We start from the raw sequence: 24,236 nt of genomic DNA on the forward strand, positions 1-24,236 counted from the left end.
ACATTGCAGTGACAACTCAACATTGTCAACAGTGAGGCAACAAGTACCATTGTGTTGAAGCGGGTCTCAACATTTCAAATCGTTAACTACTATTAATGTTACTGTTATTTTTTACTTAAAAGTGAAAGGAACTCACAAAGTGATGTAAAAATAAGTTTAATAACAAACTTTTCGAGATAAAACTCTACTTTGTATTAGACGAGGGATAATGTGTTGAATGCTGAATTTAAATGGATTAATTACTTCCAAGCAGATGTGTCCTCTGGGCTGAATGACGTTGTGAGTTTAAAACCTGTTCTTAAGAGAAGGTTTCTTTTTCCATGAAACAAGCACTCAATTGGTTATATTAATTATTTTATTGTTGCTGCACTTCCATTGGTTTGAATTTGTTCATGTGTTGTATATATCAAAATGTGTTTTAGTATGATTTTAAGCAGTGAAGAAGAGTTTTATCTCAAAAGGTTTGCTATTAAACTTATTTTTACATTGCTTTGTGAGTTCATTTTGCTTTTTATTCTTGGACTGTTTTGTTTGGAATGCTATACTGGGTGTTTACCAGTTTGGTTTTTTGCTTTATGGTGCACCCATGGAAAACATTTGTACAGAAAGTCAGAAAAAAATTAACATTAATCTCTTCTTTGTATGCAAAGACAGAAAAAATTACTTTTAACCTTTAAGGAAGTTATTATTTCTTTTTATACATCTTGAAAGAGCTTTGCTATACTCCTAATTATTGACACTGCACAACATTGTATTGCTGCTTAATGTCTTGTAATAGTCCTGTAACATTGCCGTTTAACGCTAATTTATAATGAATTTTGTATAATATGTTGAAGCTTTTCTCCTGGGCCTCCACTGAAAAAGGGCTCTTCAGCTCATTTGGACAAACCCGGTCAACAAATGTAAAATAAATAAATAATAAGCAAGTTGCTTAAATGGGATGACATGGCTTCCTGAACTGTTTTGATAGACCAACATTCTAATTTTATGAACAGAATGCTAGGAAGAGAGATGAAAGGAGCAGAGAGTTGTGTAGAATACCTTATAGGATGCTACTAGCCTAGCTATCCAGTCATAGAAGCCCTCTGTATCCTTTAACCTGAGAGCATATAGACTATCTACCTGTGCTGCTCATCTGGTTGGGTGGGGTTCTAAGTAACTGATAAGTAAACGTGGTTTTCTTTATTAGTGAAGAATGTCTTATCTAAAACAAACTAAAAACATTCAGACAATGCAGTATAACTGAACTGAATTTAACAGATGTTATTGGTAATTTATTGTTGGCAGACAGACTATCTTTTAAAGATGAAATCATGCTGTACTGTACATTTTCTTTTTTCATGTATTGCCTGCTCCATCTTATTATGCTGTTGTTTGTTTCTGTAGCTTGTTACTGTTTGTTTTGACCACCAGGTATCACCACTATTTGGTACAATATACAACTCCATTTACTTCATTGCTCATGCCATGAACAATAACAGAAAAAGTGGGTCATGGGTGTCTGGTCGAAACTTAGTACGTTTTTCAAAAAACATGGAGTTTGATGGATTTAACCAAAAGATACGAACAGACTTCAGTGGGAATGGATATACAAACTATGTAATTCTGGATACTGACAGGAAAGGGAAGGAACTTCACCGTACTTACATGGTTGATATGGAAGCTGATATGGTCAGATTTATGGGAAGACCTATTCATTTTCCCAGGGGTGTATCACCGAAGCCTGATTCAGATTGCTGGTTTTCTCGTGGAAAAATCTGTACTGGAGGTATGCATATAAGAAACAAAAAAATGACAGTTTTCTGTTATTTGCTGTAATGTTGTTGCCTTTACCATAACAATAATCACAGTTATTTCACAAAGTTATTGAGGTGGTCCAAATTCTAATCCTATTCACAAATAATTCACAGTAAAAAATGTATATTTGACTGACAATGACTGAAACACCTGAGGATGCATTTAAATCTGCTGTAGCCATGACTAGTGGGAGAATATATTTTCTTACAACTGCTTAAAGGGAGCAAGATGTGTTTGATTCAGCAGCCATATTCATTCTGATCATTGCCATAGAAACTACTTTTGTTGTGTTATGAATATCAGTAATTGAATTATTACTTTTTAGGAACTTTCTCCTTACAGAATAAACATGTCTGGTGAAATTCAAATACAGGTGAAGTAGCCAGATGGAAGCTGGAATATGAGAGCGCTTCATCACTCTGTGGGATTGCACATCTCATTCCTGCTCTTGCAGAGTTATTATTATCATTTTCTTATTTTTATTGTATTAATGATCAAGGTAAATATTATAGACTGAAACTGGTGGGAATACTACTGGTGCTGTGAAGGCACGGTGCAACAATCCTGTTGGATTCTCAAGGTAGGTTATTTTTCTTTTTATGTCCACATGAGTTTTGTGTTGCCAGAACGAATAGCATGCAGCTGCCTTCATAGTGCTTTTTGTGTTGTTGCATCATACATTGTAGCAGAACCAGTTTAAAATAAATGGCCATTATTACAGACTTCACTTCTTTCTCTTCTAGCCAATAAGTGTACATTCATTTCTCAGAAAGTCTTCTCCTCTGTCAACAGAAATAAATTGTTTTCAGAACGACAACACATATTAAAATCATAAGACTTGTAAAGATAGCTGAAAAGGAATTTTAAGGTCATATATTTCCTACATGCTCACAGCATACACATACTGTGAGGTTAGAGACAATCTATAAGGCTTCTTAATCTAATGGACAAGAAGAGTAGAGAATAACCCATTATCTACTCGAAAGAGCAAGTCACAAATGTCCTTTATCTCACATTATTTCTGCATCGAAGTTTGACATGTTCTTGTAACAGACTTTGTTGGGAAGATAAAGTCTTAAGCAGTTATTAAATAATAACAAAAGGATAGCAGACAAAAGAAAAACTTAACTAGAGGATTTTGATAAGATACTTCTTCAACTGTCTCCTAAGGGGTCTACTTCACAAGACTGAAACCCCACATACCTGACTTTCATAATGCCGAGATGACAAAGCCGACAACCCCATAACACTGACATTCTGGAACACCAACTTTCCACTCCAATTTAATACCAAGTTGTAAGTGTATATACGACCAAATAACCAAAAATATATACCAAATATACAGTAAAAAGGACCATGGCTCACTGCAAGTGCTTACTTTCAAAAATCACTTTTAATAGAAAATAAATAAAAATGAACTCCTGAGGGTTAAAAATATTATACACACAGGTTAAGCGCTTTCATCTGCTAACTGCAGACTACACCAGAACAGCAAAATGTGTGCATCTCCCCCTTATATAATACATTTAAAAAAAAAATTTAAGATCCAATGGGAATACTCAATCAATTAACCATCTCATAAATAAAACATAGCCTTATGAATATTCATTAATTCTGCTCATTTAACCTCCACAGTTTTGTATTACATGCTGTTAACCTACAGTCTCTAAATATACCTATAAAACACTAGCATGTGTGTGTATGTATATATATATATATATATATATATATATATATACATATAAATATATATATATATATATATATATATATATATATATATATATATATATATATATATCAATCACATTTTGGTAGGAAAAACACATTTATACATTTGTAAAAAAGCACATTTATAACATGTAGAAGTGCTCATTTGTGCTATGATAAAAAATATGTACATCCTTGGAACACAATGTTGCACTTTTATTATTTGGACAGTATATCCTAACATATTACCTCATTTCTCATTGCACCAGCTTTCTTTTTGCTATATTCATTTGTCTCTGACTTTAATCTGTGCATCCATTTACCCTACTTTGACATGTCATTTATATCCTTGCATCCAAGATTGGTTTGGTGGGGATATAGTCATTCAACCCAGGTTCCTTGGATGTATTTAACCTGAGTTGCCATTTGACCTCTTTTTCTGCTAATTTTACCTTGACATTTCCTCCCCTTAAGTCCACGTTTACCTGTTCTAAAATCCCAACTTTAAATGTATGGCTTGCATCATATTTAAGCATATGTCTACACAAAGCATTATTTTTATAATTTTTCCTTATACAGTGGGTGTGATCATATATCCTGTTCCTCAATTGTCTGTCCGTCTTCCCCACATAATAACTCTGACATGTCATACACTTAGCTAAGTATATGACATATTGGGATAAATAACTCCCTTTCTTAAAACTTACTCTAGTGTGGTTGACATCCCCTAATGTGATTGATTTCTCTTCTATAATCTCCTTGCACTGCTGACACACTGCCCACATTTTTTTAGTATACCCGTCTCCAGTGTCACCCTTTGTTTTACCTTTCACTCTATCAAACCTATTCTTTAGGTTAGACCCAGTCTTGTACACATATGTAGGCCCTGTGCCCACTTTACTGTAAACCAAATCGTCACTTCTTAAAACATTCCAGTTTTGTTGCATTATTTTCTTTATCCCCTCAGCATATGGACTGCACTCCACAACACAAGCCCTATTGTAAGAATTTTCCTTTTCATTCTCATATTCACCCCTATACTTCTCCAACCCAATACCTAGAAGTGGTTTATATTTTTCCCCATTCTATCAGTACGTATTGAGTGACATTGTCTATTTAATGTCTGAGGTAACCCCTTTCCCCAAATAATGTTCCTATACATTCTAACTCCTTCATTTCATTAAAATCAGATGTCATTCTCGCAACTCTTAAGCACTGACCCTTAATGATACTCTTTTTTTGATTTGCTGGGTGACAACTAGTATATTCTAAACATGAGTTGCTGAATGTTTCTTTTCTATATATTCTGGATTTGAATCCTGCTGACCCATTCAATACAAAGGTATCTAGGTATGCTATTCCAGTCATGCCACTACTATGGATGAATTTTAAATAACTACTGATGTCATTCAAATACTTCACAAATACATCTACTTCACTGGTCGTACCATCCCATAAAATAAAAATATCATTCAAAAACCTAGTGTAGCATATACATTTACTAGCATATTGACTATCCAAAACATATTCACTTTCTCAATCTAGTAACACCATATTAGCATATATGGGGGCGCATGCCGCCCGCATGGCCACACCACTTTTTTGTCTATAGTATTCACCCTCAAACCAAATATAATTAAAATCCAATACAAAAGACATGATCTCACAAATTAAACTCATCTTTTCCCACTCAAAGTTCATATACTTCTGAATACTGTTACTAAACTGTTCTAGTCCTTCTTTCTTTGGGATGCAGGAGATCAAATCCACCACATCAATGGTTACAAACACTAACCCTTTCTTTCAGATTTCTGGTTTCAACCTTCCCACAAAATCCCATGAGTCTTTCACTATATGATGTACTTTATCATATACTGGTTTCAACCATCCATCTATTACTTTCCCATATGGGAATATGTTAGACCCACTACCGGAAATAATGGGCCTGTAAGGGGGATCTTGAATACTTTTATGGATTTTAGAGATCCCTACTATGGTGGCAAGTACTGAGTGTTCCACTCTCAAAAAAATTGTACAAATTCATGTCTATCCTGTTGTCCAAAAGGAACTCCTCTAGATATAAATCGATCCTTCTATGTCCGATATTTACTTCATTGATAGAAAATACCATATACTTACTATCATTATGTAATATTTCAAATATTTTGTTGTTATAATCCTGTGTTTCTACTAATACTACCCCCCCGCTTATCGGGTTTCATGACTCAAATGTCGGCTACATAACATATTTCATTTAGTAATTTGTTTTCCTCCCTACTTAAGTTGTATCTTCTCTTTCCCTTCGTACACTTCTCTTGCAACTTATACATTTCCTCTGTGACCAACCTCTCATATGTAAATAATGTTAGATGTACAGGGGACGTATACTTACTTTTTTTCTTAAACATTCTCCTGTGCACTTCTTTGGTTGTCCTGAAAGTGTATAGCCAAATTTAATTTCCTCAAGTACAATTTAAACTCAATTAAGGTATCTACTACATTGCATTTTTCATAAGGGACATATTTCATACCTTTTGTGAACAACATAAAGTGGGTTTTTTCAAGCTTTAATTGTGTGTAATTATATATATTAAATTGCCCCGTGCTGAATTGTACAGCATTATGCTGCTTTATCTCCACTTCATTGCCTTGTTTCTCCATCCTTCCTTCCCCTGCCAATGGTTCACCCCCCCTCTCAACTGTTCTACCCCCCAAGCTTCCCTGTACTCCCCTGTCCATTGTTGATTCCTTCCTAAAAAAACTTTTTCAAGATTGTAATGTGTTCTATTTTAATTTCTATCCATGGAAGGATTATATTTCGTACCCCTACCATAAGTGCTGTTATGTGCTCTGTCTTCCTTCTTTCATGTATAAGCCATTTATCATACTGTTCTATATCTCTTTGTAATTTGCGACACTTGTTATTAAATATTGTCTTGCTCTTATCATCTACAAAATCATATTGCTTCACATATAGTTTTTCCCACTGACTGAATAACATATTTTTCTGTATTTTTTCATTCAGTTGTTCAACATCCTTCAACAAATGACATAACTTGTTGTCATTACATTTAATTAAAAACTCCATAAATTTAAAACCAAAACTATCAAACAACAAATTACATTCTTTATTATTTTCTGCATTTAATTCCATTCCAGGTAAGCCACCATGTTGAACTTTGACCCTTACCCCCACGGTAGTGCAATCTTGGAGTTGGTGTATTTAGTTAGGGGGGTGTGGGGGTGCATTCCCCCACATGGGTGGGTTTACTTTGCTTCTGTTTTAATTTATTTTTCAGGTTGGGATGTCTGTGTTATGGGGTTGTCAACTTTTTCATCTCAGCATTATGAAAGTCGGATAAGTGGGATTTTGGTCTTGTAAAGTTTACCCTTCCTAAGACGTTTTTCCAGGAAACTATATAATGTTTGTTAAAAGTATGGACTGAGAAGTAAGCAGCAACTGCATAAATGCCCTCAATGTGAATATGTCTTTGCAAAATACAGCTACCTCCTATGTTCGAAATATGTATTGTCAACTCATGTTGCAAAATGGGTTCAAACTGTTCAGAATAACATCTGCTGTGGCTGGGGATTATTACATTACTTAAGTGAGTTAGCACCACTGACATGAAATGCTAGGACCATTTCCTGTAAAATTAATGAACTGTTGTTAAGTGTTGCAACTATATATCTCAAACTTTTAGATTAGGATAAAGTCAAATATAATGAGTGTGTGTGTGTGTGTGTGTGTGTATGTGTGCGCGCGTGGGGGGTGTAAATGCCCCAAAATAGGGACTGATTTTTAAATATTGCTCTTATAAACTTATAAAGTTGCTAGGATAGCAGCAGCAATAATGGGTTATCATGCATTTTCTGAAGGATATGAAGTCGAAATCTAAAATGTCTGTCATTATAGTGCTGTCAATAATCTATGATTTGCCAGTAAACCAGAAATTGAGAGGAAACAGACTAAAAATATGAGGTTGAAGTCTAATCTGGGCATTTTTTAAAAATCAGCACAGTTGAGAGGTATGGTAGAAATAGCTGAAAAAGTGCACATTATGATTACTATTGAGTCCTGGTCTGGAACTGAAGCCTGATTGTTGAGATCCAAAATGGGCTTTAGGTTCTTAGCTGTTTTCAGAACCAAGAAGAACTGGAATAATGCCTGCTACTCTAGAACATTAATTAGATTACATGTGGATTCCTCGAAGCTGTGACTTTCGAGTCCCATTTTACTATAGTCTGTTGGCTGAAATGGCAATTGATGTTCTCAAACAACATCACAAGTGTTTTTCTCTGTGGCAAAGCCCCCAAGTCCTCCCCTTAGCTATAATCAAATTTTCCTAAACATCCAGTGTTAGTTCAGAGAAGCTACATTAATATTACAACTTGGAGTCACCATACAACTGGAAATGGAGAATATCCTCAGTGCAGGGCATTGTGATGGAATAAGGAGTTCATGCAAACAAATGGACTCTCACGTCTCTAACAGGTAGAGCTGCTACCATTAGGGGGAGCAAATCATTTGGGACATGTGGCTTTGTCTAGTTAGGGGATAGGCCCAGCTCTTGCCATTGAGGGGTGTGAGCTGATAAGCCTTATAGGCCTGGCTCAAAGAAGTAAATTAGTGTGGCAAATCATTCAGGCTCAGACACATGAGAAGAGTGAATGGGTCAAATGGATGAAATTAGAGGAGCCACTGTGTGGACTGTGCAGACAGGGAGGGGAGAGAAAAAAAGAAAATGCATAGAATACAATGCCCCACTGGTATGTACCTCTCAAGACATCTGCAACAACTGGATAGGCCGCGGAAATACCTCACTAAAAGAATCACATCCCTAAAGCAGATGCCCTATGCTGACCATCTAAAAAAACTCCACCTATACTCTGTCGCATATCGTCTACTCAGAGGCGATCTCTGCTTAACATACAAAGCCATGTCAAACCCAGAGCTGTTGGACATGCTACACTTAAAGAAATCCCAATCCCTCAGAGCCACACACTCCAGGGATCTATACCTTGTCATCACAATGAACAAAACATGTTGGAGGGATAGATTCCTGACCCAGAGAGTCCTCAGACTCTGGAATAGACTGACCATACATGTCAAGCAGAGTGCCTCTTTGGCCCTCTTCAAAAGGAACCTTGACAATTGGATGGGAGATAGGAAATGGGAAGAAATAGCCAGGGAATTGTTATGGCTAGGCTTGTATAGGCCCTAGGGCCGATAGGTTGGTACTAGGCTATGAAAAAGAAGAATCAGGAAGCATTTTGTTCTCTCTTGAAGGCTTTTGCTTGGGTGAAGAAAGTTGATACAGTGATTAATAGATCACTTGAACTATATTTGGAGAAGAACTCAGTTGAGAATGAGATGAAGATGTCTCAATTTACTGGCAATGAGAATATTGCCCTTGACAAAGATTATAATCCAAAATAACTTTGGTTAAAGGTGTGTCTTTAGATAAATCTAGTAGTGATGTTAAAGTGAATACCATTGAGTTAGCCTTGATAAACATCTAATGTAGGAAAAAAGTAGTAGGCTGTGTGGCTCATTTAAGCTGCAAGGCTAATCAAAAACAAAGTACAATATTTATAATTTTTATTCTAAGATCAAGAAAACACATGTGGCTAATTTCTGTTCTCGAGCTGTATGTAATAGAAAACATAAAAAGCACATCACATTTACCAGTATATAATCTTCTGTATGTTGTACATTTCACAGGTCTGAATATGTCAGGGATCATTAGAGAAAGAAAGTGGCCAAACCAAGTAACAGTGAAACATGGTTACATACACTTGCAAGCACATACCTGGAAAAATAATTGTTCTACCTCAATCAACAGAGGGCAGTTTTGATAAAAACCTTTGAATTCCACAAGATAGGGTGCAAAAAGTGGTATTCCAGCACACAATACAATGTCCAGCAATGTGTAGCTAGTGAAAGTCCTATAGATGGAAAAATTGCCTCACAGTTATGTATATGCTTTTGGACAGTGTAGGTGTCTGTCTTACATGAAGAAAACAATGCTGAGCTGCCAGTGCGGCTCTCTGACAAGCTAATGATTCATTCTCTGATTACCTAATACATCTGTGATGACAACTGAGCAAATGCTCCCTAATGTTAACAGCACCTGGAACAAAAAACATACAAAAAGAGAGTTTTTTTTGCAGGGACAAAACTCTCTGCACCCCAAATGTGTTGATGACACCCCCCACTCCATCTCATATAAGCCAATTCATTTTATTTTTTTAAGTTTTAAAATATTAACCAATTACAATAAAGAAACATAACATATAAATGTCACACAAAGTAACTATTTACTATTGTCCATATTCAATCAAATTGACATATGTGCAACTAACAGTGGGTAAAACTGCCTTCCAGTTTATAGCCTGCTACAGACCACCCTCCCAAACCCAGGAACCCCACTCGGCCTTCCTGAGAACACTGGAAAATATGAAGGTCTCTCCAAACACCATTATATTGGGCGACTTCAACTACCCAAACATAGACTGGGAGCATTACTCTAGCTCCAACACCCTAGCTCAAAGGTTCCTAGAATTTATAAACTCAAACGCTATGGAACAACTTGTTACCACTCCCACAAGAGGGGAAAACATACTGGACCTGATCATCACCAACATGGGGACTCTATGCTCCAGACCAGAAGTGTATCCCTCACTGGTAAGATCAGACCATAAACTAATCTCACTGGATATTCACATTCCGACCCCACCCCCTGCCCAGAAAACCACAGTGAAAAACTTCTCTAAAGCAAATTTCACACTCCTCAAAACTGAGGTGGAATCCTTCAAAGCCCCCGGGCCTGTGGAAAAAATGGCCCAGACCGCAGAATCCTTTATAAATGCATTCTATGAACACCTTCAGGAATGCATGGATCATGCAATCCCAAATAAAACCAAGACCCAATCCTCCAAAGGCAGATGTCCTGTCTGGTGGACCCCAGCCATAAACAAACTATACAATAGAAGGAGGAAGCTACTACATGATAGAGCAAAATCCTAAAAAGGGAAGGCATCTCTGATCAGTGTTAACAAAAAACTACGGGCACTCATAAAATCGTCTAAGGCCAGCTTCGAGAGAAAAATTGCACAGGACACTAAGGATAATCACAAGGCTTTCTTTAGTTATGTTAGGAACCTGGGTGGGAATTCCCAGATATGCTCAGAATTGGTCCAAAATGACAAAAAATACACCGAACCCACAGACATTGCCAACATCCTAGCTGACAGGTTCAGTGCAAACATCTCCCCCCCCTCCCCACCAAAAGGGCAAATATCTATCCCAGCAGAGTGCTGCCCCCCTGACATCTCAGATGCTCAGGTAAGAGCCGCCCTCTCCAAAGCAAAAAACACAGCATCAATGGGACCAGATGGTGTCCCGGGCTGCATCCTACATGAACTCCAAGAAGAGCTAAACCCAAACATAAAACTACTGTTCAATCTCAGCCTTACCACAGGATATGTACCCAAAGAGTAGTGTACAGCAACAGTGGTCCCTCTCCACAAAGGTGGTGCCTCAACGGATCCTGGAAACTATCGCCCCATAAGCCTGACTGCTTGGTCTGCAAAGCTATGGAAAGGATCATCATGGACCTCATAAAAAAAGATATTGGGGACCTACAGACACTGGATCCTACCCAGTTCAGCTTTGTTAAGGGCAGAGTCTGCCTCTTAAACCTGGTTGATTTCTTTGAAACAGTTACCAAGGCCATTTACGAGGGGAAGGTGGTCCATACAGCCTACCTGGACCTCGCAAAAGCCTTCGATACAATACCCCACTCGGGCATTATAGATAAGCTCACCAGCTTAAATATAAACCCCTATGTCACTAGATGGGTTGCAAACTGGCTCAAGGACAGAACCCACATGGTTAGAATTGCTGGAGCCATGTCAGACTCCAAACCAGTTACAAGTGGCGTCCCACAAGGCTCAGTCCTGGGACCTCTCCTGTTCGGTATATATTTCTCGGAGTTACAGGCCAACATGGAAGGACTGTGGCTGACCAAGTTCACAGATGACTGCAAACTGGGCGCTATAATCGACTCTCCAGCCGACACAAGCATCCTCCAAAAAAGCCTCATAGAAACAGACAACTGGTGCCAGAGCCATGGCCTCAAGCCAAATGCCAAGAAGTGTATAGTTATCCCCTTTGTCAAAAACAAAGTGCCCACAAATTACCACATAGGTGGTAATCCATTAAGTACGGAAGAAGTAATTAGGGACCTGGGGACCCAAGTTGATAGCAATCTCTCATTTGACAACCACGTGGCCAAAGTGGTTAGAAAAACATGTTATATAGCCCACCTAATCATGAAGGGATTCACATCTAGATCAGGGGAGGTCATCGTGCCTCTTTACTCATCCCTCATCAGGCCCATAATTGAGTACAATGCCCCTTTTGGGATGTACCTTACCAGACACCTGCAGCAACTGGAAAGACCCCAAAAGTACCTCACCAAGAGGATCAAAGGGCTCAAACAGATGCCATATGCTGCCCGGTTAAAGAAACTCCAGCTCTACTCAGTGGCATACCATCTGCTCAGAGACGATCTGTGCCTGACGTATAAAGCCATGTCCAACCCGGAATTAATGGACATGCTGCACCTCAGAAAATCCAAATCCCATCGAGCTATGCGCTCGAGAGACTTGAACCTCAGCACTGAAATAAATAGGACATGCTGGAAGGACAGATTCATAACCCAGAGGCTCCCTTCACTCTGGAATAAAATCCCAGTCCAGGTTAGGCAGAGTCCCTCATTGACTCTCTTCAAGAGGAATCTTGATGAGTGGATGGGAGATAGTAGGTTTACCCCGGGTATCACTTCTGTGTCACTGTTAGACAGAGGCACAGTACACTAACCTCGAAAAAGGGCATAGCAAAATTAATTTAAAATGGGTGGCGAAAGCCAAACACACTCTGGCTAGGCTTATAAATGCCCTAGGGCAGATAGCCTAGTATGAACCTATGAACCTATGAACCTATATGTCAAGAACATTTGTTTTAATAAAGAGAAAAATCTACATTAAATTGTTTTTTCAGTAAACTTTCTACTTTCAACCATTTCACGTGGAATTATTATTATTACTTCTCATCTTAATAACATGTAATTCATTATAACAAACAGCCTTTTCAATATTTATAAATCCAACAATTGAGGTAGTATTTGCATTTTTCCAATTTTTAGTGACCAGTTTTCTAGCTATTGCTAAAATATTCCAAAGGAGATGATATTGTGACTCAGGAATAACCTGAGGAATTGGAGCATTAAATATTACTAAAGATTTAGTTAACTTAAAATTATCAGACCATAATGCTTGCATAAATATATTAATATTATCCCAGAAAGTTTTAAAACTTCACAATCAAAATACATATGTTGCCAAACTGTTTTTGAACTAGAATTGTATTTCAGTACCTAATATTTTGTTTCTTGTACATATCTTCAATTTCATGTAGAGTAATAAAACCTTTATGTAAAAATTTCCATGAAAATATCTTCTAGGTTAAAGATGTTGAAGTATTTCCTGGTAACTTTAAAATAATTTTTATTAGAATCTGAAATATTATTATTATTATTATTATTAAATTGATAAAAAGGTCCCAAGAGTTGTCTTTAATATTCAACATATATGATTTTTATAAATAACTGATATGCATCCTTTATTATTTAAATTAGTTCTACATTTTATTAAATATGCAATAAGACTAGGAGAATATTTTTATTAGAGTCTGTTATACATTCTATTTTAGATACTAAGTATTGTCTGTTAGTTTGTATTGTACGCCAATTTGGATCAAAATCATATTTTTTTATTAAATGTTCTAAAGTATGGATTTTTGTTTCATTTTATAACTGATTCCAAAAAAATTATATCTTTATTTCTTAAGATCAACATTGCATTTATATTTGAATACTGTATATAATCCTCTGTAAAAGCTATAGGAAATAATATAAACATCCAAGGCTTTAAATCAGAGTTTTTATAAATAACATTTCTAAAAGTGTTCAAAATATTATTAATAAATTAGAATTTGTTATTTTAAAGCTATTTTTAGAAAGCGGTTTTATTAACTAAATAAAGTTATTTGGTAAAATTTGATTGTGCAACTTTCAAATATTTTTATCCATTTCAAGCCATATATACTCATGTATAGTTTTCCATTTTTTCTGGGTAATGCATATTTAACAATAAACTTTCTGTTTTAAAAACTGAGGATAATAAATATGATTCTATATCTGGAAAGCCAATTCCACCATCTTCCCAATTTCTTATATGATGTTCAAAATTTATCCTAAATTTATTAGTTTCATAGTTTCATAGTTTCATAGTATAGTACTAGGCTATCTGCCCTGGGGCATTTGTAAGCCTAGCCATAGTGATGTGGCTTTTGCCACCCCATGAAATGGTACAAAAAATGTACAGAATAAATTTAGAATACTGTGCCTCTGTCTAGTAGTGACACAATGAAGGTCCCCTTATATAATAGAATTAGTTTACTGTGCCCCTGTCTAACAGTGACACAGATGTGACCCCTGGGGTAAACTTACAATCTCCCATCCACTCATCAAGATTTCTCTTGAAGAGAGTCAGTGAGGGGCTCTGCCTAATACGAACTGGGATCTTGTTCCAAAGCATGGGAAGCCTCTGGGTTATGAATCTATCCCTCCAGCATGTCCTATTCATACTTGTGCCGAGGTTTAAGTCTTTAGCTCGTGGTCCTGATGGATTTGGATTTTTTGAGGTGGAGCATGTCCATCAGATCCTGATTGGACATGGCCTTGTACATCAGGCAGAGATCACCTCTGAGCAGGCGGTATGCTACTGAATAGAGCTGAAGTTTCTTTAGTCTGGCAGAATAAGACATATGTTGGAGACCCTTGATCCTCTTGGTGAGGTACTTTTGTGGTCTCTCCAGCTGTTGCAAATGCCAGGTGAGGTACATACCAAATGGGGCATTGTACTCAATCATGGGTCTGATGAGGGAGGAATATAGGGGTACAATGACATCCTTGGATCTGGATGTGAATCCCTTCATGATGAGGTGTGCAATGTAGAATGTTTTTCTAACCACTTTGGCAACGTGGGTGTCAAATGAGAGGTCGCTGTCGACTTGGGTCCCTAGGTCTCTGATTACTTTTTCCGTACTCAGTGGGTTGCTGTCTATGTGATAATTTGTGGGTACTTTGTTTTTCCCAAAGGGATTGACTATACATTTTTTGGCATTTAGTTTAAGGCCGTGACTCCGGCACCAGTTGTCCGTTTCTGTGAGGCCTTTTTGTAGGATGTGTGTGTCTGCTGGTGTATCGACTATGGCACCTAGTTTGCAGTCATCTGTGAACTTTGTCAGCCACAGCCCTCCCATGTTTGCTTTAACATCTGAGAAATAAATGCCGAACAAGATGGGTCCCAGGACAGATCCCTGTGGGACACCACTTGTGACTGGCTTTGAGTCTGACATTGCTCCAGCAATTTTAACTTTATGGGTTCTGTCCTTTAGCCAGTTTGCAACCCATCTAGTGACATAAGCTCAACAGCTTAAAAGTAAACCCTTATCTATGATGCCTGAGTGGGGTATTGTGTCGAAGGCCTTAGCCAAGTCCAGGTATGCTGCATGGACTGCTTTGCCCTCATCAATGGCTCTAGTGACTGTTTCGAAAAAGTCAATCAGGTTTAAAAGGCAGGATCTGCCCTTTACAAAGCCGAACTGGGTGGGGTCAAGTGTCTGTAGGTCCCCTATGTCTCTGTTTATGAGTTCCATAATGATTCTTTCCATAGCTTTGCAGACCAGGCTGGTTAAGCTTATGGGGCGGTAGTTTCCATGGTCTGTAGAGGCACCCCCCTTGTGGAGTGGGACCACTGTTGCTGTACGCCAGTGTTCAGGTACATATCCCGAAGTAAGTAAGTTTTTATGTGTGGGTTTAGCTCCTCTTGGAGTTCACGTAACATGCAACCTGGGATACCGTCAGGTCCCATTGATGCTGTGTTTTTTGCTTTGTTTAGGGCGGTTCTCACTTGGACATCTGAGATGACAGGGAGATTACATTCAGCTGGGATAAGTATTTCTACTTTTGGGGGTGAAGGAGGGGAGAAATTTGCACTGAACCTGTCAGCCAGAATGTTGGCAATATCTGTGGGTTCAGTGTATTTTTTGTTGTTTTGAACCAACTCTGAGCATATCTGAGGGTTTCCGCCCAGGTTTCTAACATAGCTGAAGAAGGCTTTGTGGTTATCTTTAGTGTCCTTAGCGATTTTTCTCTCAAAGTTGACCTTGGATGTTTTTATGAGAGAACTTAGTTTTCTACTAATGTTGATCAGAGATGTCTTCCCTTCATGGGATTTTGCTCTGACGTGCAGTAGCTTCCTTCTTTTGTTATACAATTTGTTTATGGCTGAGGTCCACCAGACAGGACGCTTACCTTTGGTGGAGAGGGACTTGGATTTGTTTGGGATTGCATGATCCATGCATTCTTGGAGCTGTCCATAGAAAGCATTTGTGAAGGATTCGGCATTGTGGGATGTGGTATCCACTGGCACAGTGGGCTTAAAGGATACCAGCTTAGTCTTAAGAAGAGTGAAGTCTGCTTTTGAGAAGTTTTTCACTGTGGTATTTTGTGCTGGGGGTGGAGGTGGGATATGTATATCCAGGGTGATTAGTTTGTGGTCAGATCTCACTAGTGAGGGGTATACTTCCGGTGTGGAGCATTTTGTCCCCATGTTTGTGATGATCAGGTCTAGTATATTATCTCCCCTAGTGGGAGAGGTGACTAGTTGTTCCAGTGCATTTGAATTTATGAATTCCAGGAACCTTTGGGCTAGGGTATTAGGGCTAGAATAATGTACCCAATCTATGTTTGGGTAGTTGAAGTCTCCCAGTATGATGGTATTTTGTGATACATTCATATCCTCCAATGTCTTCAGGAAGGCTGAGTGGGGTTCTTGAGATTGGGAGGGTGGTCTGTAACATGCTACCAGTTGTATAGCAGTTTTGCCTATGGTTAGTTGCACCTGTATGGTCTCTGATGCTTCATGTGTTGCTACTAACCTGGACGTGTGGGTGTCCTTGATGAATATGGACACTCCCCCTCCCTTTGTGGTTCGGCCCGGGTTTTGGGGCCGAAAAGCATGATACGAGGTATAGCCTGGTAGCGCTGGGGTGCTCTCAGGAGCCTTGAACCAGGTTTCAGTTACTGCACAGACGTCGATGTTCTCCATGCTGAGGAGTGCATCAAGTGCCTGCATCTTGAGATTTAGACTTCTGGCGTTGAGCAGCGTTACCCTTAGTTTTTTTCCATTTTTGATTTCTAAGGAGGTGGGTTTGTCTTTTGAGCCTTGCCTAAAAAAGGCACTATGGGGGTGGCAAGAGCCTTAGCCAATATCCGGAAGCCCAGTGGTGACAGGTGTAAGCCATCCCTTGTGAAGCAGCGTGGCTTGTCCAACATGTCATCCCAGGCAGACAGACATTGGATCCCCTTAGAATGACACCAGTACTTGAGCCAATTGTTAAAGCTGATCATCTTGTCTTTGTATTGTGGTATCATTCTTGGTGAGGGCAAGATGCTGCTCAGGGTCAGGGTCATACCATCTTGGGCTACATAATCGGAGAGCTCCTCTATGTCTCTTTTCATGTAGTCCAGGGAGGTACGTCTCAGGTCATTCACACCAGCATGGACAATGACGGAGTCATATTTGTATTTGCTTTGGAGTGACTTGAGTGCGTGTGTTATGTGGCGGATCCTAGCTCCCGATAGACAGCTCACAGTCACCTTCTCCTTGTTCAGCCTGGTCAGCGGGACATCAGTGTGTCTAACTATAGAGTCACCTATTACTAGTGTATCAGGCAAGGTGTTTGGCCTTAAGTGCTGTGATTGGTTGACACACTGATTTATTGAAGTATGTATTGCATGTGTTTTGTTTTGAGGTGGTGGATTTTTGGATGTCTGCTTTGGGAGCCTCTGTTGTTTTGGTAAGTTTTTTATTAGAACCTCCGAGTATGTCTTTGTGTTTTTATGTGTTTGGTTTGCAGTTGTGGTAGGTCTATGTGGGACTGGGATTGTTGTGTGTGTGGTTGCCATCTCCTCCTGTCTGGTCATGCCAGCCCTGAGTTGAGAGAGTTCAGCCTCCAGTTTGGCTATATAGTTGCATCTCTCACATGTATTTGTGTTTGTTGGGAGGAGGAGAGGGTTGTCTGTGTACATGAGACAATTGTAGCATTGTCTCAAGATACCCAGATTGACCAGCTGAACTGGAGACGATGCCAGTAATCTACCACTCGACATGCTAGAACAGTATAAGGGAGTGCTGTACCTTTAAGGGAAGTGGATATTCACAGGGGTGGTAAGTAGATGTAGTGCTTTGCTTAGTACGAGAGTGCTTACTTAGTAGAGAAGTATTGAGAACAAGTGCTAGGCTTATAATATAGTGAGTAGTCTGGTTATACTAAGAGTAGAGCTTCCTTAAGGGAAAATTTGAAGAGCAGACTTGGCGGAGCCAGGAAAAAGTTTAACCTTGTTTAACCGGCGCTGCTCTATGCGCACAACCGTGCAAACGCGGATTTTAAACAGTGAACTACAAAAGAGCTAGAAATGGTCCAAAACAACCAATTACTACAGCTTCTTGTGCTGAGGTCACTTCCTACAGGGACAGGTAGGCTGCTCAAGGCTCCCCACTCCCACTGGTGAGCAAAGAAACTTCCTTCTATCCAAGTAAGGTAATGGACAACACAGGAACTACACCACAGCAATGCCTGTAAACTGGTCTAAACTAGTCGAGGAGAGGCGGGAAAACAAGGATTATTTTTTTGTTTTTTTGTTTTTTGGTAGAAACACACAGAAAATGCAGAAACAGTGATAAATTAGTTACACAGGCTAGCACACTTTAGTGGGCAGCCTCCACAGTTAAATTAAACAAACAAACAAACAAACTTTCGATCAAATTCGACTAAAATGTAACTTTAAGTGCAGATTTTAAAATAATGCAGCAAACAGTTAAAAAACAGTTCAAGCTAGTTCAGGGTAAGCTACAGAAGCTATTCCAAGTGAAAAAAAGCAAAGATACTTAAATCCTGAAAGTAGTCGCTTTTCTGAGTTCCTTGCTGCTAGGACCACTCTGCAGAACCACGAGGAGCTTGTCTGAGCAGTATAGCCAGAAAAAAAATGCCCAGAGGCGGATTTTAAACAGTGAACTACAAAAGAGCTAGAAATGGACCAAAACAACCAATTACTACAGCTTCTTGTGCTGAGGTCACTTCCTACATGGACAGACAGGCTGCTCAAGGCTCCCCACTCCCACTGGTGAGCAAAGAAACTTCCTTCTATCCAAGTAAGGTAATGGACAACACAGGAACTACACCACAGCCCAGAATACAGCAATGCCTGTAAACTGGTCTAAACTAGTCGAGGAGAGGCGGGAAAACAAGGATTATTTTTTTTTTTGGTTTTTGGTAGAAACACACAGAAAATGCAGAAACAGTGATAAATTAGTTACACAGGTTAGCACACTTTAGTGGGCAGCCTCCACAGTTAAATTAAACAAACAAACAAACTTTCGATCAAATTCGACTAAAATGTAACTTTAAGTGCAGATTTTAAAATAATGCAGCAAACAGTTAAAAAACAGTTCAAGCTAGGTCAGGGTAAGCTACAGAAGCTATTCCAAGTGAAAAAAAAGCAAAGATACTTAAATCCAGAAAGTAGTCACTTTTCTGAGTTCCCTGCTGCTAGGACCACTCTGCAGAACCACGAGGAGCTTGTCTGAGCAGTATAGCCTATATTCTATATTCCTATATATTAGTGTACCAAAAGAAATTTCTAAGAAAAGTGTTTATTCTCTTTAAATACTTTTCCAGAGGAGTGATCGATAAGTTTTGAACATAAATAAAATATTTATTCCTACACCACGGAAGACTGGACTTTTTCTACTTTTGGTTATTGGTTGGTACAATATTCTTTTGACTTTTCTGGGAAATTTTGAACATACAGTATTTTTGATAAGATTATCATTTTAATTAAAATGAATATTTCCTCTATAGAAAACAACAAATTATTCAATTTATTTATTAATATTGTAATACTTTTTGTAATGCATGCAACATTTAATTAAACTATATCTTTATAATTAGTTGTTAAAGTAATACCTATCAACTGTACAGATGTTTGCAGAACATCCAGATTTCTGGCTCATATTTTTGGTCCATTTTCATAAATGTGTGGTTTTCTGGCAAATTAGTGGCAAATCATTAAAGATTAAAATTAGAAAATAATGACAGACATTTGATTTTCCAAATTCTTACCCGTCAGAAAATACATTATAATGCAAAACCTGTTATTCTATCAACTTTCTTAGTTTGTAAGTGCAATATTTAAAAATTGTCCATATTTTTGTGTCTTTGTTACACACTTCTTTATGGCTTTGTCCACTTTTCTTGTAAGAGGTTGAGAGGTAGTTAGAATAATACCCAAGTATTTAATTTGGTCATTATTCCAATCAAAACCAACATTATTTTTTAATTTTTTATTTAGTTTTTTATTAAGTAATAATGTTTTTGTTTTATTATTAAAAGTTAGGCCTGATAATTTTTCAAAGTCATGTAATGAGTGCATTAATGTTTTTAATGATGATCCTATATTTCTTATTGTTAATATAATGTCATCTTTGAAAAGTTATATTTTAAAGGAATGTGAATCCATTAACTCAAAACCTATAATGTTTTTATTCATTCTAATACAATTAGCTAATGGTTCTATAATCAAGGCAAACAGTAAAGGCGAGATAGGGCACCCTGCTTTGTACCTTTATTTACTTTAAATGATTTTGAAAAATATGAATCTATTTTGACATAAGCATAACAAGCCTCCAATTTTCACTCAAAAATAAATTAGAAATATGCTATAACAAAACAGCCAAATTTGCAACAAACACTCATCTTTCCACATAGAACTGCACACCACTAAAAATTTAAAGTGGCTAGAACTTTCTCACTACCTCACCTATCTCCAGCTAACTATCACACACAAAATTTGGTCTAAATCTGAGGATTGCCCTGCCCTAAAATCCATATTTTCCCAATACAATCCCAATAGGTCCCAGAGATCAGAAAACCAAGACCTGCTACAAGTTCACAAACCTAAACTGCCTGCTGGCCAACTCCTATATTGCTGGGTTATAGGTAAAATCTGGAACAGCCTTTGCCCAAATATTCACATCACCAAAAGCACCACTTCCTTCAAAACAGCTATTTGTAATTACCTCTACTCTTCCTGGAGTTGTAATTGTACATAGCCTCCTCCTCCCATGACCTTTTTATTCTCCTTACCTCACCTAAGATTTACACTAGGCACACTCCAACCAGATACATCCTTACCTTACATGCACTATCTTTACTTTTACCACTAGGTACCTTCAGGTCCAATCTTATATCTCCTACACTCTTTTTATATATCCATCACTTACTTTTCTCCAACATCTACTTTTCCTTTTTTTCATTACTCCTATAAATGTGGTTTTCATAGCAGTTGAATATCTTCCCTATTCTAGCATTATAGCTGATATATATTTGACAGACTCACATCTAATATACTTGTCAACTGTACTGCATTTCTTTGCATCACTTATCATGTCCACTCTATATATACAGTTGTATAACATTGTAATCTGTTCAGGTTTCGTATGTTTTAATCATGTTTTTGTGGAACTTTTCTCCCTGGGCCTCCACTGAAAATGGGCTTTGTTTGGTCCAGTGGACCATCCCGATAAACAAATGGCAATAAATAAATAAATAAGAATTTTTGTATCAACATAGAATTATATTTATAAAGTTATTTGAAAAATTATATTTTTTAAGTGTCTCAGCTAAATATAGCCAATTTACTGAGTCAAATGCTTTGTTTAGATCCAAATTTATAATTGATAATTCTTTCTTTATATTTGCATAGTCTATTAATGAAATTATTCTTTTAATATTATCTTGAGTTTGTCTATATAAAAATGAATCCAGTTTGATCCTCATCTATGAAAATATGTAAGATTTATTTTATTCTATTTGCTAGGATTGGCATAAAGATCTTATAATCTATATTTAAGAGAGATATAGGTCTATATGAAGAACACAGTTTTGGATCTTTATCTTGTTTTAAGGTAGGTGATACTAAGGTATATTTCCAAGAAGGTGGGATATTGACATTAATTTTAACTTCTCTATAAAACTTTAATAAAATAGTTAATGGTTCAATTAGGAACAATTTATAAATTTCAGAAATAATTCCATCTGGTGCTTTGTTGTATTTTATTTTCTTGATTTGTTCTCTAATATCTGTCAAAGTTATAGGCTTTTCTATTTTTTATTTGCTCTAAATCTAGTCTTTTATGAATAATTTTACTTAGGAATTCTTTGATATTATTTTCTTGTTCTCCTGCATTATCCAATATATTTAAAATTTCAAAATACATTCTAATATATGTTCTAGGTCTGTAGCATTTTTTTTCTTTTTGTCATTTAAAATAATATTAATATGGTTAGATTTTATTAATTTTCTTTGATCTGATAGCTAATTTATGTAGTCTTATTGGATTCAAAGACTATGTTTGTAATTTATATTTCTCTATTTCTCTAGATTGACACTTTATGATTTAACATTTCTGCATATTTTAAGTTGAAATCAATAAGTTTAGACCCTAAATCTTCATTCCCATTTTGTATAAGTATCTTAAAAGTATCAAGTTTTTTTCCCCATTCCCTTCTTTTAGTTAAATACTAACTATATATTTTACTATAAATATATGCTTAGAAAGTGCCCCATAAAATATCAGAAACTTCATTATTAAAAATAAGTATTGTTGCTTTTCTTTTAAAAAGCATTTTCTGAATTATTTCAAGTCTGTTATATATGTTGGAATTATATTATGAGGAATTAATCTATTTGACTTAAGTTTTATAATAAATGTTATACCATTATGATCTGACAAAGGACATGATGTTATTATATTTTTTTTCAATTTTGGTAATCAATTCATTAGAAATAAGCACTGTATCTATTTTAGTTTGTGTGCAGACTCTGTATGAATAATGAGTATATATCAATAAATTCATAGTTATAAAGGCATTAATACTTTTTAGATGTAGGGTATCAATGACATGTTTTAGGGTTTTAGCCGGAGCTGAACATCTAAACTTTATCTGAGAAGTCGAATTTTCACTTTTCAATAAACAAAGTCTCCAGCCAAAATCAAATTTTCTTTCATATATGATATAGTTATATCATAGTATTTTCTTGAGTAATTAGCTCCAGTTCCTGGAATCCAATATACATTTGCTAAAGTATAAACTTGTTTCTGTAATTGAATAACCACAGTGTTCAGCATTTCATTTTTATCTGAAAATATCTCTAACATTAGGCATTATAGCATAATTTTCCACAGAATAACAGTATCTCCTCTTTTTGATCTAAATTTTGAGCTTGAAATTACTGTATAGCCTTTAGATTCCCATCTAGCAATATCATTTTGAATTAAATGTGTTTCTTATAAAAAACTTGTGTGAGCTTTTTGCATAGCTCCCTGTATTAGAGCTATTATTTAAACCAGTTTATGTTCAATGGAATGCATTTTAATTGTCATGTTAAAATTAAGGCTACAAAATAAAAATTATAATCATTTTGTAATTTCAAAGAAAAATCTAAACATCTATTTCTAAAGAGATGACACATTCTCTTAATAATCATAAACATTTCATTTATACAATTCAAGATTGACTTAAATACCCAAAGTAACTTATTCAAAACAAACCTAACCATAAATTTAGAGCCCATGAAGAAACCAACTGTTCCTAGTTTGATGAGAAATCTCATTCAAACTATCCACTGTTTACTAAATTGATAAAGCTTTCTATTCTAATCTATCATTTTTGCTACTGCTATATAGTAATAGTATACAATTTAAGTGCAATATATAAATACAAAGTGAGCACTAATAAAGGACTAATTTCCAATTACTAACAAAACATACATTTATAAAGTAATATCAATCTTGTTATTAACATCTAATACACAAAAATAATTTTATAGAAATATTTCAAAACAATGCAATAACTTTTAAGCCCAATAGAATTATAGTTGAATGAGATGAACTAGTTCAAATTTTCAAAACCAGAATGATCATCAGTTGAGAAATTACCACAGTCAACCTTAGTTTTTTAAATGAGAGTTAATTATGATTATCTTCCTTGAATAATTATATTCCAATGATGAAGGATCCTTTGCTGTTTGAGACTGAAACTGGAAGACTGACAAATGCATCAGATTTCCTGACCTTTAATCTCTGGACATGCAACAGTGAAATATTAATTTTGTTTTACATTTAGCTAAAAGAACTCAAAACTCAAGCAGGAAATAAGTGACTTAAGACATATAACATTTCAATACATTTAAAGCATGTTTAGATAGTGCACCCTTAAGAGATTAAAATAACTATTTAATTAAGTAATTTAAAGTAGAGATAAAAACAAGAACTTTTATAGTTACCCAATGACATTTAATATATGTATTCAAATCCCTTTTAAAATATAACTGTAAATGTATATGTATATATTTATTATATTAACAAAACTATTTGTACATTTAACTTTGCATAAATTAATTAGTATCATATTAACCTGCCATATCAAAATGTATTCAATATAACTGTTAATAATTCACTACTCACTCACC

At 36.4% G+C, this 24,236-nt stretch overlaps 1 protein-coding gene across 1 annotated transcript in view; it reads left to right on the forward strand.

Moving 5' to 3' along the window:
• GUCY2F (guanylate cyclase 2F, retinal) overlaps positions 1-24,236 on the forward strand; it is a 571,373-nt gene that overhangs the window by 41,124 nt on the left and 506,013 nt on the right. The window contains exon 3 of the mRNA XM_044057284.1: positions 1,414-1,768. Coding sequence (XP_043913219.1) covers positions 1,414-1,768 — 355 coding nt within the window. The remainder of the gene's footprint in view (positions 1-1,413; positions 1,769-24,236) is intronic.

Source organism: Protopterus annectens, chromosome 15.part0, assembly GCF_019279795.1.
Source record: "Protopterus annectens isolate FY-2018-M chromosome 15.part0, PAN1.0, whole genome shotgun sequence".
NCBI classification, from domain to species: Eukaryota; Metazoa; Chordata; order Ceratodontiformes; family Protopteridae; genus Protopterus; species Protopterus annectens.